Here is a 20057-nt window from a genome sequence, read left to right as displayed (position 1 = left end):
AATTTAAAGAAAATATTCCCATTTTAGCGAGACTGCATTCATGGTAAATTCTGCTTATGTCGGCTCAATCGGAAATTACTTTTACATTTATATTGTGGAATCTGTTACAGATTGAATAGAGCCCTTAAATTAAAACTTGAACATGCTCTAATGTTCGCAAGTATGGCCCCTACATGTCTTGATTCAATAAGTATTCAAATTCTTTGTTATGGCAAGTCTAAATAAGTTCAGGAGTAAAGGTTTGCTTTAAAAGTTAAATAATATGTTGCATGGACTCACTCTGTGTGTAATAATAGTGTTTAACATCATTTTTTTTATGACTACCTAATCTCTCTACCCCACACACAGATAATTGTAAGGTCCCTCAGTCGAGCAGTACATTTCAAACACAGATTCAACCACAAAGACCAAGGAGGTTTTCAAATGCCTCGCAAGGGGTAGATCTATTGGTAGATCATTAAAAAAAATACATTGAATATCCCTTTGAGCATGGTGAAGTTATTAATTACACTTTGGATGGTGTATCAATACACCTTCTTCTGATGGCATTTAGGAGTACACCACATCAATAAGTGCAACGATGACGTCGCCCCCAATGTGACCATACGTACATACCCCAACCAGAAGCCATGGATTACAGGCAACACCCGCACTGAGCTAAAGGGTAGAGGTGCCGCTTTCAAGAAGTAGGACTTTAACCCGGGAGCTGATAAGAAATCCCGCTTTGCCCTCCGACAAACTATCAAACCATCAATACAGGACTAAGATTGAATCGTACTACATCGGCTTCAACGCTCATCGGATGTGGCAGGGCTTGCAAACTATTACGGACTAAAAAGGGAAGCACAGCCGTGAGCTGCCCAGTGACACGAGGCTACCATGAAGTGCTTTGAAAGGCTGGTCATGGCTCACAACACCATTATCCCAGAAACCCTAGACCCACTCCAATTTGCATACCGCTCCAACAGATTCACAGATGATGCAATCTCTATTGCACTCCACACTGCCCTTTCCCACCTGGACAAAAGGAACACCTACGTGAGAATGCTATTCATTGACTACAGCTCAGCGTTCAACACCATAGTGCCTTCGAAGCTCATCACTAAGCTAAGGACCCTGGGACTAAACACCTCTCTCTGCAACTGGATCCTGGACTTCCTGACGGGCCACCCCCAGGTGGAAAGGGTAGGTAACAACACATCTGCCAATCTGATCCTTAACACGGGGGCCCCTCAGGGGTGCTTGCTCAGTCCCCTCCTGTACTTCCTGTTCACCCATGACTGCATGAACAAGGACGACTCCAACACCATCATTAAGTTTGCCGACGACAACAATGGTAGACCTGATCACAGACAACGATGAGACAGCCTATAGGGAGGTCAGAGATCTGGCAGTGTGGTGCCAGGATAACAACCTATCCCTCAACGTAATCAAGACAAAGGAGATGATTGTGGACTATAGGAAAAGGAGGACCGAGCACGCCCCCATCCTCATCGACGGGACTGTTGTGAAGCAGGTTGAGAGCTTCAAGTTCCTTGGTGTCCACATCACCAACAAACTATCATGGTCCAAACACACCAAGACAGTTGTGAAAAGGCCACGGCAATGCCTATTCCCCCTCAGGACACAAAATATTTGGCATGGGTCCTCAGATCCTCACAAAGTTCTACAGCTGCACCTTCGAAAGCATCCTGACTGGTTGCATCACCGTCTGGTATGGCAACTGCTCGTCCTCCGACCGCAAGGCACTACAGAGGGTAGTGTGTACGGCCCAGTACATCACTGGGGCCAAGCTTCCTGCCATCCAGGACATCTATACCAGGCGGTGTCAGAAGAAGGCCCTAAGAATTGTCAAGAACTCCAGCCACCCTAGTCGTAGACTGTTCTCTCTGCTACCGCACGGCAAGTGGCACTGGACTGCCAAGTCTAGGTCCATAAGGCTTCTTAACAGCTTCTAGCCCCAAGCCATAAGACTCCTGAACAGCTAATTAATTGGCTACCTGGACTATTTGCATTGTCCCCCATCTTTTCGCTGCTGCTTCTCTGTTTATTATCTGTGCTAAGTCACTTTACCTCTACCTACATATTACCTCGACTATTATTAGTTATTTTTATTTACAGTTTATTTTTCTTTACAGTTTATTTTTGTAAATACTTTCTTAACACTTATTTTTCTTAAAACTGCATTGTTGGTTAAGGGCTTGTAAGTATGCATTTCACTGTTGTATTTGGCGCATGTGACAAATACAATTTTATCTAATTTTGATTTGAAGACTATGGAGTGATATTAATACCAATAGAAATTTTTACTGAATTCAATTGTCTTGAATTTGACAAAGATGTGCTCACATCAGTTATTAAATTTAGTTAGCTTGTCAGAACAGTTGCTAAAATATGATTTGTGAGAAATAGTATGTGGAATTTATTGTAGATCCATTAAACCTCTCCTTGATTGTAAGCATACAAGCACTATTTGGTGAATGGGTGAATCCCAGAACTGTTCCAGGACTTGCTGTGGTTACTCAAATCTGAATTGGATGAATGGTCTTTCTGTCGACGTGATGGACAAGATTCACAATGTAACTCAAAAAGATAATCTAATTCAGGAGCTGTTCCAATAACATTGTCTACAAACGTAGTAATTACATTTGCAAAATGGACACTCAAATTTTGCAAATAGTGAGGGATGTGTTCTAATGCAGAGCTATTGAAACATTTTAATGGAAAATTACATTCGGGACACATTATCTAAAACTGCAGTGTGGTCAAAATTATGTTTTTCCAGTGTTTTGTATCATATTGTACCAACAGCTGATTAAACTAACATTGTAAAAATGTAAAATAAAATTGACAGTGTTATTCATGATAGTTGCTGGTTTAAAATACAATTCATACCGGGCCTTCTAATCAGCAGGTTTGCATGAGCAGCAGTTTCGGCTTTCCATGGTTATCGAATAACAGACAGTTCCAAACCTTTCTGCCAATAACAGCTAGTTTTCAGTTTTCCCCTCCCACTCAAAACACTCACAGACAGTCCTAGAAAAAATCTAGCTTGAGAAAGTTTTTTTTAAAAACTGTTTGCCCATTTTAATGGACATATATTTCAGTAAGGTACTTACTTCTTTATTAGCCAGAAATGGTACTGTACACCGTTAATCAATAAACAAATTCTTATTTGCTGTATTATCTGACAGACAGTGAATGTTATGCGATATTATAGGCGCCACTATAGTATGGGATTGGTTTAAACTTCATGTTAAATAAAAATCTCCCTAAAGTTTTTCTAAGCCAATATTACACCAATGTTGAAACTTCGTAAATTAACCTGATCGGAGGTACACAACACTCCCCTGCCTCTTGTCATGATCCGTTCAGCCCTTACCGAAAACCAAATACCGGATTTTTAACAGGGTCATTAGCATTAGGGGAAAAAAATATTTATTGAGGATGAAAAGGGCAGTTTTCATGGAGGAGTGTGGATAAAGGTCAAATTTGGAGTACAGTGGCAAGTCCCATCCTTGCATTGAGGTACATTTTCTGACGAATATCTCACGCAGGGTCCACGGTGTCTTAATGTAACCAAGATTGCGTTCCGACCCCAGTGCATCTCAGTGTAAACAAGCGTAATGGTAGGGTCGGTGTCTTCTGGCACGACCCGATTAGCTCAAGATCTTGGCGTCGGATAAGAACGAGAATACAGTGTCCATAAAGTGACCATTAGACTTGCCCCCTTTCGGACTGACTATGTTTGTGCAACAGTTCTGATTAAATGTATAATTTATCACTCTCACGTGTCAATAGAGAAACAAGGAGGTGCTAACTTTTTGTAGCATTTCTAACAATGCTAACATATTTTTCAACCCAATCTCAGAGTTCTATCTAAAACCGGGCCCAGCAACTAGGTTACTCAGCAAATCAATAACACAGCTGGCCGGCTGTACCAAGCATAATAAGTGGTTGAGAACAAACCTAGGCAACTGTAGATATATTGGTATTCAAGCTGAGGTGAATCAATACATGCATAATGGGTTGGTTGTTGGTTGTTATCAGTGAGCTGTTTCCGATTTGATAAGCCAATGAATGTGGTTTTGTAGCTGTAGATAGCTAGCTATCTAATGTAACGTTATACCAGTCAGACGAGAGCTAACGTTGGCTAGGTCGCTAACCAACAAGCAAGGAAAGCGAGCTAGCTATTTTTTTTTGCCAAGGAATGTTTTTCATATAAGACTGACATCATTTGTGTAAACTGCTGACCTATCCAGCATGCAATGAGGGATCGGCCCAGAAGCGGCCCTCTTCTGGGGGGCCGGAACTGATTGAATCGGGTGTCAGACTGCCCAGAATCGGCCCAAGTACATCAGGCCGTTTCCACCTACCGGAATTCAGCCGACTTTGCCGGCATCTTACCAGAATCCCCCCAGAAGCGTCCCGATGCAATTTTAAATAATACTATTATACGTTTTATCTATACAAATTATACCCATTCACAACTTTTTAAAATAATTGTATTTATCTATTTATTTGTATCCCCTTTTCGTCATATCCAATTGTCTTGTCCCATCGCTGCTCCCGTACGGAGGTCGAGAGCACCAATGTGTAGGAGGAAACACCGTAAACCTGGTGACGGTGTCAGCATGCATGCGCCTGGCACACACAGGAGTAGCTACAGCGCAATTGGACAAGGACATCCCGGCCGGCCAAACCCTCCAATAAACCGGACGATGCTGGGCCAATTGTGTGTCGCCTCATGGGTTTCCTTGTCACGGCCGGCACGGGTATCGAACCAGCATCTGTAGACCGCTGTGCTACTCGGGACCCCATCCACAAAGTTTTTAATGCTTATCAATTGCCTGGCACAAAGTATAAACATTTAAAAATACTACTTAAACAGGACTCTTAAATAATTAAATTTAAATGTTAATTTTATTTTTTGATCACAGAAACAATGAGGAAATATGGAAAAATAAATAAATAATGAAATGTTAATTATATAAAGCAGCCTGTGTAATCCTTTGCCAGAAAGTAGCCACAATCGGCCAGAGCCCTAAGTAATACATTTGGTCCAGATAACTCACACCAGAATCGGCCCGAGCTCAATCCCCGCATCCTAGCCATAAGTAATACTGCCGAAGGCGGGCTACATGACGTTGGCCGAGTCTGACTCTCAGCCGGAATCGGCCCAGATCCACTGTGCTAGCTGGGTAGACACTTGTGTGTAATCAGAGCACAGACACATATGACCAAATAAGCTAGCGAACGTCCTTGGCTGCCATGATAGCCAGTTAGCTAGTTAATATTAGCCAACGCAAGCCTGTAAAGTTATTTAATGTTAGATAGCTAACATTAGCTTGCTTATCCAAAGTCCAGCTTGCTAGCTAACACCAGTCAGCTGAAAGCTAGCTAGCTAACAAATAGGCAAAGAAAGGTAGCTAGCTATATTTGGGCATGGAAGCTTTTTACACAAATTACTTCGGCCATTAGCAGACAACGGCTGACCTAGACACAGAAGCTAGCTAACGTCCAAATGCCCCACCCAAAGCCGGATTATAGAAATGTATAGGATGCATAACTCTGCAATGCTTTAGGCTAGAAACAAGCTGTAAAAGGCACAAGAAATATGCGGCTCTAGTTTACTTGGGGATATCTTTGTTTAGTCTTTTTGATTATATGACCTTCAAAAGTAAATTACTTAAAACAGTATTCTTTTACTTTTGTCATAATTTAGAATGTAAGACTGTCAACAATCCATTTACCTCTCAGATAACTGCTGACAATTACTTTGGACTTAAATGACTATCCATGCTAAATTCTACACATATGTTAATAGTTACTTCCAAACTGATATTATTAACCCAGAAGAGTCTAAGCTGGGGGGGGGGGGGGGTACAATTAAGCTATATGGAATTGTTTTAAGAAGGTCATACCAACGATCATTTTGCTATTTGAGTTAGAATTTTAAGACCCCTTGAAGTACAACAAAAATATATGCAAAAATGATTTGCAAACATTTTATTTGGCCTATTAGCCCATACGAACGCATTGAATAACATTAACTATATGGAACAACAGATAGTCCCCAAAAAAGTATCTAAACAAGTGTAGTGTCTATCATATCTGAGAGATATGTGACTCGTTTCAGGAAACTAGGCGTATGTCGCGGGTCACTACTTCACAGGAGAGCCATTTGAACGTAAACCTTTTTTAAATCAAAATGCGTTTTTTAGCAGAAATGCCTTCTGAAACATGTGAACTTTCATGTGCCTTAACAACAAACTTGTATGCCATCTGTAAATACAATTGTTAAATTATGAGCCTAGTTGGTTAAGCCACAGAAAAAAACAGCAATCTTCCTGCTAGCCATGATTGGCTGAGATAATGAGTGGGCTGGACATGCTGAGAGAGGAGTTCAGATTGGTCTGCCATATAGAGGGCTTCTGTCTATTCGAGCTGGTCAGTCTGTGTTGGTAATCCTGTCGAACTCAGCTTTTTAAAAAACTGTATTGTGTAGTGGAGCTGCATAAGTGTTCATCTCCACTTTCTGGAGGATTGAGTTTTGAAATCAGTGGAATTAGAGTATGATAGCTAAAGAGATGGAGAAAACACCTGTCTCCGGATTACATCTTCAAAATAAGGGCAACCGTGGAATGGCATCCGTGACAGGGAGATGTGTCCATCATGCCTGATGATGTATATGGGTAAGATAGTCTAGCGAGCTATATTTTCAGATATTACACATTTCAAATTTTGACAGAAAGTGGTTTAATTTCAAGCTAAAATGTACTGTTAGCTAGCTGGCTGGCTCCCTAGCTAATGTTACGTGTATGATGTTATTATTCGTATCCCAGAGCTGTTTGCATGGCTAGTTAGAGCCTAATGTTAGCTAGCCTACATTGAACCTGGTTGGTTAGTTACCACTACCAGCAGAGTCATGTAAGGGGTAGTAACCTCATGAGCTGGCACTATGTTCACTGTTGTTTAACTAGCTAACGTTAGCTGGCTGGCTCACTAGCTAACGTTACGTGACGTGTATGATCTTACACGTTGTTTACCTAGCTAGGTTCATTGTTTACCTAGCTAGCTAACTACATGTCTTAAGCTAAAGTGTACTGTTAGCTAGCTAGCTAACTTTAGCTGGCTGGCTCCCTAGCTAACGTTACATGTACGATATTATTCGTATCCCAGAGTTTGCTTGGCTAGTTAGAGCCTAATGTTAGCTAGCTAACATTGAACCTGGTTGGTTAGGTCCCAGCTGATTCATGCAGGGTAGTCACGACATGATTTGGCACTTTGTTCATTGTTGTTTAACTAGCAAACGTTAGATGGATGGCTTGCTAGCTAACGTTCTGTGACGTGTATGGTCTTACACGTTGTTTATCTAGGTTCATTGTTTACCAACTAGCTAGCTACATGTCTTAACAAAAGTATAAATTTCAGGTGTGTTCGTAAATTCAGTCTGAGTACGCCAGAGCGCTGAGTAAGTGAATTTACAAACGCACAACACAAGTTGATTATGGCCGGTGTCAGTAAACGTCAGCAAAAACACGTAATGAAATTATTGCCAGCAGGGCTGGTTAGGCTGTTTTCATGTTATCCAGAGGTAAACAAATCATCGGCCAGAGCGTCAAGTGTGTGCTCTGAACGCTCCGAGAGTGAAACGAGATGGGTGGGGCTAAAGCTTAAGAGGGTGTGAATGATGCTGAATGGGTGTAGACAAAGAATAGCTCTTCACTAGGTACCAAAACATTCAAAAGGCCATTTTCTCAAAAGTGAGTTTACAAGTTTATCAACTTTCAAAGCATAATTACTTTCCCATTGTTCCTCAAAAATGCAGTGCATTATATACCATGTTGTAGTCTTTACTCTTCTCCAATGTAAAATGTCAAATTTTGCTACTTAAGACTGATTTGAGCCAGTTGGTCACATATAAGAAAGATCAGGAAACTTTAAAAAACATTATTTTTTTTTACATGTATTTAACCCCTTATTTTTGTCACTAAACAGTCTCCATATATACTTCCATTAATTTTTTCAACTGGTTCTGGAGGACCTTTCAGACGAGTCTTGTGAGGCCTGTGGGCGTCCTAGAGCAAAACAACCAACATGTTCGTGCGAGTCTCACCATTACACTATTAGTGTGTAGCCCAAACTGTGCGGACGCTACAGACAGAAGTTGGCAGATCAGCTGTACCGACTTCAGACAAGTCCTAATCCGCTTGTGGGGGCCGTAGAGCAAAACGGAGAACACCATCATGTTCGTGAGAGTCTCTTCTTTCCATAGAGTGGTCATAATAGTTTGGACGCTAGAGACGATTTTGTGAGAAGACTGATTTTCTGGATGTCTCGTGGTCTGACAAACACTGCTCTAGCTCTGTCACCTTTCACCACAAATGCGGAAGTGTTACATAGATATCTCTAGCTCAAACTGACAGATTTCTATGGGGATTTTTTAAATGCTAATTAGATTTCCGGAGGGGCGCAGACATCGACCTTAAGGCGTTAAAGGGCTACAGCCAGCAGAACAGGATTTAAACCAGCAGCCCTTGCAGTTATGCAAGCACATCACCTGTGGCATTAAGGCTGATCTTTTGGCAGAGGCCAAATTAAAGGTTACAATAGCACTGCCAATATTTTAAGTTGAATGTGGTACAAATCACCTTATAGTGGGAGCACCAATTCTAAGACTATGAATTACAGTAGGCTGTTTGAGAATGTTTGAATCCTAAGCAACCTGCATACACATTGTTTGAAGTACCAACATAGCTACTGTAGTAGGTCAAAGCTGTTTGCTGAAAAACCTTGGTAGAGCATGGGTAGAGTAGGCATTGTGGTGCTCATGTGAATTTCCTTTCTCTTTCGGCGTCAGACCAATGTCCTACTTCTCACTTAAAACATTGTTTAAAATTAACAATTATTTTAATTTTGTATTTATGTCTTTAATCCAATCAATTCAATCTGTATTGTAAAATATAAACATGTAGATAGATAAACCTTTGATTCTAACATTTGGCAAGTCTTAAAGACTTTGTGTGTATGCTGTATGTCTGGTTGAGAAGATGTCATACAACCAGATAAAGCCATTTTGTTTCATTCCAATACATTTTTGTTATCTGGTCAGATTACACTTCTCTGGTTGTTAAAAAGACATTAGCAAAACTCCCTCAGACTAGGGCGTCATAAAAGACAGCATAATCATGTAATTGCAAACAGTTTTTCCCACTGGATTGACATCTACAAAGAAACTACATTTTCCCTTTTAAACCAAAAAGAAAATAAACCATTTTGGAAAAACACAAAACTTCAATGTTACATTTGTGAGGGCGACATTTTTCCCCACTTTTGTTCATATTTCTTCAAGTGATTCACATCACAGTGATTTATTTGCCAATCTGCTCTCAGTAATAAAATAAGACATTACACAATTTTTTCACTTATCGTTAAAGTTGACCTACATCATGCTACACTTGTCATTACATTCTGTGAAAATGTCATGATATTGTCACGGTTTTCTCATTTTACATACTATGTAGATTATATATTTATGGCATAGACGTATATGTCATATTATGGTATTATTCTAGCTGTTTTAAGATATTGTACTATTTATATAGTGTTTTGTCATAAGTCTAAGTACATACAATATTATGTATTTTTTAAATTATGGAATCAGAATTTATGATGCAATCTTGCTAGATAACCGTTTCTTCTAATCTAGACGTGGCATGTGCAAATTCACTTTAAGCCTATCTGCCAAATGATCTGTAACTTATCATGCAAGAATTGGTTCTTACCATGCCTCATCACAGAACTTACTTGAGTTGTCCGTCCTGAATGTGTCATTACAAGTTTTTTTAAGATGCAAAAACCTCTGTATGCCAAATAAATCTGTGGTGTGTCAAAGAGGAAGAGTTGTCTCTCATTTAAGGATAATAGTGAATTAATGACTATGATTTTATGTTTGAATGTATTTCTGATAGGAACTAAAACAACCTTTCAATAACCGCACAGCACGAAAGAAGAAGGGGCATCCCTATATTGTCTATTGATAAAAAGGAAGCAGAAGTTGTCTTTTCTCTCTGGCTTGTCATTCTTTTCCCAACTCACACATACATTAGTAAGCAACACGTGTACTGTACTAAAGAATGAGACAGGAGACTTTTGTTAAAAATATCCAGGTCAACCGTTTGTAAATGGTGCATCATCATGCAAACCATGCAAAAGAAAAATGCAATGTATTTATATAAAAAAATAAGTATTACAAAAAATGACAGTATTTATAAGTACCATTCAAAATTGTTTATCTTTTTCCTGAAACCTGAACATTGCAGGGTCTACGACATAAAACTGCATGCGGTACATGCAGTGCGGTTTGCTTTGCAGCGATAAAGGTTTGGGCGTATATATTTATATGAATGCTATATATTTTTTTCTTCATCTTAGCGTTATGTATGTTGTGATGAGTGCGCTGTACTGTACAAAGTCTGTTAACTATTTTGAACGGTGCCTTTTCTTTTCGTGTGTGTACGCAGTCTTGAGACCTTGGCTTTCTCTGGGCCATCGGGTCACACAATGAGTGTAGGGTGTAAACCAAATCGAGTCAGGTTTCAGAGTCAATTAAATCCGGATCGAATTGGGGTCTATGGGGATGAAGTCTATCCAAACTGACTTGGGTGTAGAGACATGGGTTTCACCCAAAATAATTGACGTGTGCCGATTGAACTCGCACACGGCGTTGAGTTCAGTGATGTCCGTTTAAGCCAAAGACAACTGGCTTTTAGAGGCATGGGTTTAGGGGCTTAAGGTTGTCAATTTGAATAAAACTAAATAAGGTTGGTGAGGAGGTGTAAGATAAAGGAATAAAAATGAGGTGCGACTCAGGGCGGTGTGTTCCATACAGAATCAGGGAAGCCCTCTCCTGTGGATGACATGGGGAGTTGCCCCCCACCCCCGCTGGGCGTGAAGGGTTCCGTGTCTGTGTCCGTCTCCCCTTCCGCCAGGTAACGGCTGTCCCGCAACCTTCCCGACCCCCCTGCTGTCCCCAGCGTGGGGTCGTCCCGATCCTCGCGCTCCCCCGATATACTGAACCCGCTGGGTGAGCGATCCAGCTCCTCGTGGTTCACAGAGAGCATGGATAGCGGCGAAGTGTCCGTCACCGCTCTCTGCCCCATGGTCCTGCCCAGCCCCAGCGTGAGGTGCTCCGTGTAGGGACTTTGTGGCCCATGTCCTCCATCCCGTCCAGCCGCCTGGGTGTCCAGGAGTGAGCTGATGGGGAGTACGTTGGGCCGCTCTGTGTAGGTAGGGATCGGGGCTAGGTGGTGGCCAGGTGGGGCTTGATGGGCAGAGGGGATGTAGCCACCCCCAGGCAGCCCCAGTCCCCCAACTCCTTCCGCCCCTCCAGCTGCAGCACTGGGCTCCCTGCGGTAGCTGTAGTAAGGCGTCACTTTGCTCACAGGCACCTGGTAGGACATTTTGGGGCATGTCTCGGTGTAGTTGAAGAAGACCCGGCGGATCTCAGTGTAGCCACAGCCCTCCTTGCCGTCAGAGCCTGTGTTGCCTGTCACATGGTCAAGGGGCTCCGTGGTCATGCGGGCGGCGCCGGCCGAGTCCACCTGAAGGTGCTCAGTGTGCTGGATGTGCATGTCCACCAGAAAGTCCAGCTTCTTCTCCATGTCCTCCACCTGAGACCACACAACAGTTACTCACCTACATTCTGGAACTACTACAATCCTACACTCTTAGAAAAAAGGGTTCCAAAAGGGTTCTACTGAGGGATAGGGTTCTACAAAGGTACATTTTCATCTGAAGACCCCTTTCTTGGAAACGAGGGTTCCTTGTAAGGCAAAGGATTCTACCTCGAATCTTTTTCATTCTAAGAACTATTTTTTGGAAGAAGGGGTTCTTTGATGATTCTTAGGAAGGATAGAAGGGTTCTACATATACATATTTTTTTCTCTCTTTTAAATAGTGCCTGAGCATCAGAGGGTTGAGTAATCTGATGTGTTTACAAAGATAGGTGTGAGAATGTTTTAAAAACTATACCTATATGGGACTTTTTGTGCATGCTTCTAGTGTTCCCTTAATCATTTTACCTCTACAGTACTGACATAGTTGATATCTTTGCCATGATTTATGTCTCTCAAATTAGTATTTTATTGTGCAGAGAGTAGAGGAATTGAAGGGAGTATGAGTCAACCAGCAGTGCATTGTATGTTACACAGCAAATTGGCCAATTTGACATTGTGCTGATTTTTCCATCTAACATTTCTAGTGTTGATTCAGAAGTTAAAATAATTTAAAACAGTGGTGTAAAATATTCCCAGTGTTGGTGTTAGAGATTCTCTGGTACTTTTGTATACTCTTTAGCCAGTAGTTTTGAAAGTAGCGCTCACGAGCCAAAAGTGGCCCCCAAAAATTGCATACATCACATATGTGCCATTGCCTTCTCTTTCGCTCTGCTGTCTGTGCATCTTGCTAGCTGTCACTCAAATGGCAAGTGGCTGAACCTCATTGGCTGGAACTCTAATTGCTATGAGGCTGGCCCACGTGGGGGGGGAATTTAAGGGAAAATGTACAGCTTCTAGTAAACAGTCACTTTTAAACTAGGGATAGCTCATGCTCATAGATCATGCATGTATGAACTACACATTGACACATCCAGCCAAAAGCGTGAGGTTTAAAAAATACTTACTAGTCGCCAAAGTTCCAGAGCATGTCTTTAATAGCCAGAGTTGAGTGTGATAGTATAATTTTTACTCTTTGCAGAGTAAAACTCTCAAACAATCGCCCATCACTATCGTATTGCTCTATTGTAGGTTGATTTTCAGAATTGTTTGTTTCAAAATCTGTGTTTTTGCATGTACATTGAGTGGTTGACTAATCTTATGCTACAATAAATAAATAAATACTCTAAACTAATCGAATCTCTTAATAGTTGGACTTATTGCACCCCGCTACTGAGATGGTTGTTCCAGTTTCGATGAGTTAGGTAGTCTCATTACTCAAGCCTCTCTACCCCGGCAGTTATTCTGAATGCAGGTTGCGGGTGATTAAAAGTTCCAATTGTTGGATATCCTCACTCAGGCTGGATTCCAATAGGAATAACATATCACTTCGCAAGCCAGCATAATGTGACTTGCAGGTCTGATATGGCCTGTAAACCAGGAGTTTCCTCACACAACTGTGTTAGGGTACAACAAGGCCATCAAAGAAAGGCCTTATGATATGTTATAGATTGTCATAATGAGTTGAATTTTAAAGGCTAATAAGGCTGTTGGAACCCTACATGGAGGGTTCAAGGAAGAACCCTTCAAAGATGAAAGGGTTCTCGGGAAGGACCCTTCATAGGGTTAGAGGAAAAACCTTTAGATGATCAAAGGGTTATTGGTAGAACCCTTCATAGAGGATTCTATGTAGAACAATTTACATAGGGTTATTTGAAGAACCCTCTGCAAAGGGTTCTAAATAGCACCAAAAAGGGTGTGGATGTGGAAAACCAAAATGATGTGGAACACCGAAATGGAACACCAAAATGATGTGGAACACCAAAATGATGTGGAACACCAAAATGGAACACCGAAATGATGTGGAACACCGAAATGATGTGGAACACCGAAATGATGTGGAACACCAAAATGGTACACCAAAATGATGTGGAACACCAAAATGGAACACCAAAATGATGTGGAACACCAAAATGATGTGGAACACCGAAATGGAACACCAAAATGATGTTGAACACCAAAATGATGTGGAACACCAAAATGATGTGGAACACCAAAATGATGTGGAACACCAAAATGGAACACCAAAATGATGTGGAACACCAAAATGGAACACCAAAATGATGTGGAACACCAAAATGGAACACCAAAATGATGTGGAGCACCGAAATGGAACACCAAAATGTTCCATATGCACAACAAGCTTATTTCTCTCATTGTGTGCACACATTTGTTTACATCCCTGTTAATTAGCATTTCTCTTTTGTCAAGATAATCCATCCACCTAACAGGTGTGGCATATCAAGAACCTTGTGCTGGGGACAAAAGGCCACAAAAATGTGCAGTTTTGTCACATGCCACAGATGTCTCAAGTTTTGAGAAAGCGTACATTTGGCACGCCGACTGCAGGAATGTCCACCAGAGCTGTTGCCAGAGAATTTAATATTATTTTCTCTATTTCTCTACCATCAGTTTCATCAGCTGTCCGGATGGCTAAGATCAGCCACCCAGACAGCTGATGAAACTGAGGAGTATTTCGGTCTGCAATAAAGCCCTTTTGTGGGGTAAAACTCATTTTGATTGGCTGGGCCTGGCTCCCCAGTGGATGGGCCTACTCCCTCCCAGGTCCACCCATGGCTGCGCCCCTGCCAATCATGTAAAATACATAGATTAGGGCCTAATGAATTTATTTCAATTGTTATTTTATTGTATTCATTTTTTTATCTTTACATGTTTTATTTAATTCCAAAACATTTGTATTATATTTATTTCATTTTAAATATATTTTTTTACTTTAGTTATTTCAATAAATATTTTCTTCACTCTATTTTCTTAAAACTGCATTGTTTTTGTAAGTAAACATTTCACGGTAAGGTTGTATTCGGTGCATGTGACAAATAACATTTGATTTGATTTCCTTATATGAACTATAACTATAATTTTTGCATGTTGTGTTTAGATTTTTGTTCCGTATAAATGGATTATTGTCTACCTGCCTCTCAATTTCCCTACCTATCTGCAATCCAATGTCCCCAAAATCGACATTTCCTAACCTTCTCCTTCCATTAATTTGGAATTGTGTTACATGAGACCACTTTTGAAGTCGGAAAACATCTGACAAACTTTGATTTTGGAGTGTATTGTCCCCTTACATGTTGTTTTAAAACTCTTGCAAGAATGTTTCAGATGAACTACATGTTGACTCATTAGATGGATCTCCAATTGAAAGTGTTCCCGCATATAAATAATTAGGCATTTGGATTGATATGGATTTGACGTTTAAAAGAACATATAGATGAGCTGGTTAAGAAGCTAAGATTTAAAGTTGGCTTTTTCTACAGAAACAGATCCTTTCTCTAAGCAGTAGGAAGCAGATAATTCAGTCAACCTTTTTATCTGTTCCTGATTATGATGATATTATTTATCAAAGTGCAGCTGCTACTACTCTTAAACCCTTGGATGCCATCTCCCATAATGCCCTTTGTTTCGTTACAGGTGACAGTTTTAATACTCATCACTGCATCCTGTATCAAAAAGTTGGCTGGATTTCGCTAAAGACCCGTAGATCTCTACATTACCCCCTTTTGTATTTACAAGGTCCTACTTCATAAACTTCCGTCTTACCTAACTGTGCTGTTGAAGTACAGACACCCGAGTAGGCCGAACCTGTTCACAGGATTGGTTAACTCTTGAGGTTCCTAGGGTCTCCACCGAGCTAGGTAAATCTGCTTTTAGTTTAAAGCCTCCTATTGCTAGAACAATATTCTAAATACATTTAATCAACATTCTGGTGCCGTTCGGGCAGTTTAGAGGAATGTAACTGTTTTTGCAGGTGATTTATGATGTTTTACTTGTGTTTCCCATGACAGTGTTTAAAAAATAAAAATGCGTATGCATATTTTGGGTATAATATGTATATGTGTATAGGGCACTGAAAGAGAGACATGGGTCTCAGGAGCACAACTGGAGAAAAAGGATTGAACATGGACTGATAAGGCATTTCCTGTACCTGTCTCTCCACTCTGACAAATCTACCCATCATGCTTTGGTCTTGGTCAGCATCTGGAATGGATGCTTTGGCTAGATAGGACTCGTGCCTGCAACACATTTAGGGATTAACACAGTTTGATCAGAGCAATGCAGTACAAGACGCCAGTGCCACACATTAGTATAAGTAATGCAAGATTGTATGACGGTGGGGCAATGTTTTGACAGGAAATGACTTTTGCAGTCAGACCTTGGTGACTGTTGAGTTGGAAAGGCAAATGGGTTCTGTTTGTTCTGGCTCTTCTTGTGTTTCGGGGTCAAAGGGGCACCAGGGGCGAGGATCATGTCTATTCTGAAAAGGGAAAAAAACAAGAAAAGATAACAGTCGTATGAACAGATATTGTGATATGGTTTCAACACAAAGAATCATGGGCTCAAATGTTCTCGGCATAAATAGCACAAATGCTAAGTGCAACGAAAGGATTAGTTAAACTTCCACACAGAAGTTCATGGCGGAAAGTCAGTTTAGATGTATATGCTTGAGGTTGAGAGGCCTCGCCTTTGGGATACAGGTCAGAGAATTAATTGAAATGCAGTTCTTGATTTATAAATAATGTCTATTCATTTTGGTGAGGAATTGTGAATTGATTTTGTCAGGATTAAAATGAAATTGAAGAAAAACATACCACAGCATCTCACAATTACACAGCATTCACTGAATTGGTGCCATTATCATTAAATGTGAATACTTGTTTATATCAAATCAGTTCTCTAGGTTTAATTATTACGTGATTAAACAAATAATGTAAACATTTATTAACGAGGAAGTCGGGGCACCACGGAAAATGTTGAGATTAAAAAGTTAGAATTTTCCAAATATAACTCTTCAGATATTTTAATATCTGATCAATTAGTCTTCTATTAATGAATTATTACCTCATCAGTTCTCATTCCATGCGTCGTAAAATTATTGGTTATCTGCACGAACCGTAGTTTCCATAATGAATCAGCAATATACAAATTGGCTTAATTATTTATTTACTAACTAACTAAATAAATAATCACAGAAATACATTAACAAACAAACAGTAGATATTGGTTACTAACAATGATAGAAAAGTCCCTAGCCGGTATGACGGCTTGGTAGACAAAGGAAAGGGGTGGGGACTGAGAAAGCGGGAATGACTAAATGGATTCACTACACACAGTGGATAATTATAACCATTGAAATGCTAATCCTTTGCACATGAACGGCCACTCATTCGAGAATAATTGCAATGTATATATATATGAATATATTTACACCCGTATGTCGTTGTTGTCTTCTCTGTGGAGTCCTCGATCGTCCTGTAGAGTTCATCAGATTCTCAGGTTAACTTTCCCAGAAATCACAATGTATTTCGTGGTTGTGTTAGGAAGGATACTTTCGGTGGTTGTCGGTATACTCGTTCTAGACTTACGTAACTTCTAGCTGCAGACTAGTAATTATACTTCTAAGATTTGCTCTTATTCTGTAGTCATTAATAGTCTCAAAGTTTAACATCACATCTTTTCACAAATTTAATCACATACGTTTCACAAAATTTAGATGTAAACCTGACAGCTGGGAAATGTACACTAAGAGATACAGTTCTGTTGTTCTCCTGTGCTTCCCTGATGTCACAGAATAAAACAACTTTGACAGGATTGTTCTTTAATTAACCACGGACCATTCCCACATTCTCAAAAGTAGAAATATTGTTTAGTTCTCCCATTTCGGGGATTAGGAGTTTTGAACTAAGAGAAGCTCTTTGTTCTGGTAGACTCTCCCCCAATACTGCATGGCAGTTTCTACCAGGTATTTATGACCTGTCGTAAAGTCATAAAACTGTGGAGAGAGAGAGAGGGGGGGCTATGTTCCTCACCCCATGGCACGTCATGACATAGGATTCAATCTTAGTGCTGTATTGACCCATTGCCTGTTTGATGGTTCGCCTGAGGGCGTAGCAGGATTTATTATAAGCGTCCGGATTAGTGTCCCGCTCCTTGAAAGCGGCAGCTCTAGCCTTTAGCTTGGTGAGTATGTTGCCTGTAATCCCTGGCTTCTGGTTGGGGTATGTACGTACGGTCACTGTGGGGATGTCAATGCACTTATTGATGAAGCCGGTGACTGAGGTCGTATACTCCACAATGCCATTGAATCAATCCAGGAACATATTCCAGTCTGTGCAAACAAAACAGTCCTTTAGCGTAGCATCCACGCCATCTGACCACTTCCGTATTGAGCGAGTCACTGGTACTTCCTGCTTTAGTTTTTGCTTGTAAGCAAGAATCAGGGAGATAGAATTACGGTCAGATTTGCCAAAATGAGGGCGAGGGAGAGCTTTGTATGCATCTCTGTGTGTGGAGTAAAGGTGGTCTAGAGTATTTTCCCCTCTGGTTACAAGTGACATGCTGGTAGAAATGAGGTGAAATGGATTTAAGTTTCACCTACATTAAAGTCCCCGGCCACTAGGAGCACCACTTCTGGATGAGCATTTTCTTGTTTGCTTATGGCCTTTATAGAGTTGGTTGAGTCCGGTCTTAGTGCCAGCATCTGTCTGCGGTGGTAAATAGACGACTACGAACAATATAGACCAACTCTTTTGGTAGATAGTGCAGTCTACAGCTTATCATAAGGTACTCTACCTCAGGCGAGCAAATACCTCGAGACTTCTTTAATATTAGACATTGCGCACTAGCTGTTATTGACAAATAGACACACACCCCGCCCCTCGTCTTACCAGACGTAGCTGCTCTGTCCTGCCGATGCACGGAAAACCCAGCCAGCTCTATATTATCCGTGTCGTCATTCAGCCATGACATGGTGAAACATAAGATATATAATGTCCAGTTGGTAAGATAGTCTTAATCGTAGATTGTTCAGTTGATTTTCCAACGACTGCATTAGTACGGACGGTAGTAGAGGTTTATTCTCTCGCCGACTAAATTTTACAAGGCACCCTGACCCCCGACCCCTTTTTCTCCGTCTTTTCTTCACGCGAATGGCCAGAATTTGGGTCTGGTCTGAAGAAAGTAGTATATCCTTCGCGTCGAACTCGATAAAGAAAAATCTTCGTCCAGTTCAAGGTGAGTAATCGTTCTATTGATATCCAGCAGCTCTTTTCGGTCATACGAGACGGTAGTAGCAGCATTATGATCACAACAAAATGGCGCCGACAAAGAGGGCTGCCGTGCTTCTAGCTCTACTATGCAGTATGTTGTTTTTTCATGTATTATTTCTTACATTATTAGCCCAGAACTTTTTGGGTGTTATTACGTACAACCGGGAAAAACTATTGGATATCAGAGTGGCGGTAACTCACCAGCACTACGACCAGGAATACAACTTTCCCGAAGCGGATCATTTGTTCTCATCCCCCCAGGGAGCTTTAACTGATTCCAGAGGCCGACCCAAAACACCATCAGCGGAGGAGAGGAACTCGGAGTGGACTACTCGGAGCGCACACCACCCACCGCTTCCAAGTATATTACTCGCTAATGTTCAGTCTCTGGATAATAAAGTTGATGAGCTCAGGGTGAGGGTTTCTTTCCATAGAGACATCAGGGATTGAAACATACTCTGTTTCACGGAAACATGGCTCTCTTGGGATATACTGTCTGAGTCAGTCCAGCCAGTTGGGTTCTCAGTTCATCGCACAGACAGGACTAAATATCTCTCCGGGAAGAAGGGCAGGGGCGTATGTTTTATGATTAACGACTCATGGTGTAATTGTGATAACATACAGGAACTCAAGTCCTTTAGTTCAAACGACCTAGAATACCTCAATCAAATACCGACCGTATTATCTCCCAAGAGACTTCTCTTCGGTTATAGTCACAGCCGTGTATATCTCCCCTCAAGCCGATACCACGACAGCCCTCAAAGAACTTCACTGTACTTTATGCAAACTGGAAACCACATATCCTGAGGCTGCAAATTTGAGAAAAAGGCTGTCGAAGTTTTATCAACACACCGACTGTAGTCGCATTTGATTGTAGTACTCGCGCTGCTAAAATACTAGACCACTACTACTTCAACTTCCGGGATGCCTACAAGGCCCTCCCCAGACCTCCTTTTGCCAAATCTGACTAAAACTCAATTTCCTATAGGCAGAAACTCAAAAAGAACCCGTGCTAAGGACTATTCAATGCTGGTCTGACAAATTGGAGTCCACGCTTCAAGATTGTTTTGATCACGCAGATTGGGAAATGTTCTGGGTAGCTTCCAAGAATAATTTTGACTAATATACTGTTACAGTGACTGAGTTTATCAGGAAATGTATAGGAGATGTTGTACCCACTGTGATTATTAAAACCTACCCTAGAAACCGT

General features: G+C 41.0%; 1 protein-coding gene across 1 annotated transcript in view; it reads right to left on the bottom strand.

Annotated features, from left to right (window-relative positions):
- Nucleotides 1-5994: 5994 nt before the first annotated feature.
- The window catches only part of kcnq3 (potassium voltage-gated channel, KQT-like subfamily, member 3), a 110501-nt gene continuing 96438 nt past the window's right edge, over nucleotides 5995-20057 (bottom strand). The window contains exons 14-16 of the mRNA XM_055867570.1: nucleotides 15955-16056; nucleotides 15727-15814; nucleotides 5995-11675 (exon numbers count right to left, since the gene is read on the bottom strand). Coding sequence (XP_055723545.1) covers nucleotides 10872-11675; nucleotides 15727-15814; nucleotides 15955-16056 — 994 coding nt within the window. The 3' untranslated portion in view covers nucleotides 5995-10871. The remainder of the gene's footprint in view (nucleotides 11676-15726; nucleotides 15815-15954; nucleotides 16057-20057) is intronic.

The sequence above is a fragment of the Salvelinus fontinalis genome, chromosome 17 (genome assembly GCF_029448725.1).
Source record: "Salvelinus fontinalis isolate EN_2023a chromosome 17, ASM2944872v1, whole genome shotgun sequence".
Taxonomy (NCBI): domain Eukaryota; kingdom Metazoa; phylum Chordata; class Actinopteri; order Salmoniformes; family Salmonidae; genus Salvelinus; species Salvelinus fontinalis.
The sequence above is the reverse complement of the archived record's forward strand: the minus strand, read 5'-3'. Positions and strand labels throughout refer to the sequence as shown.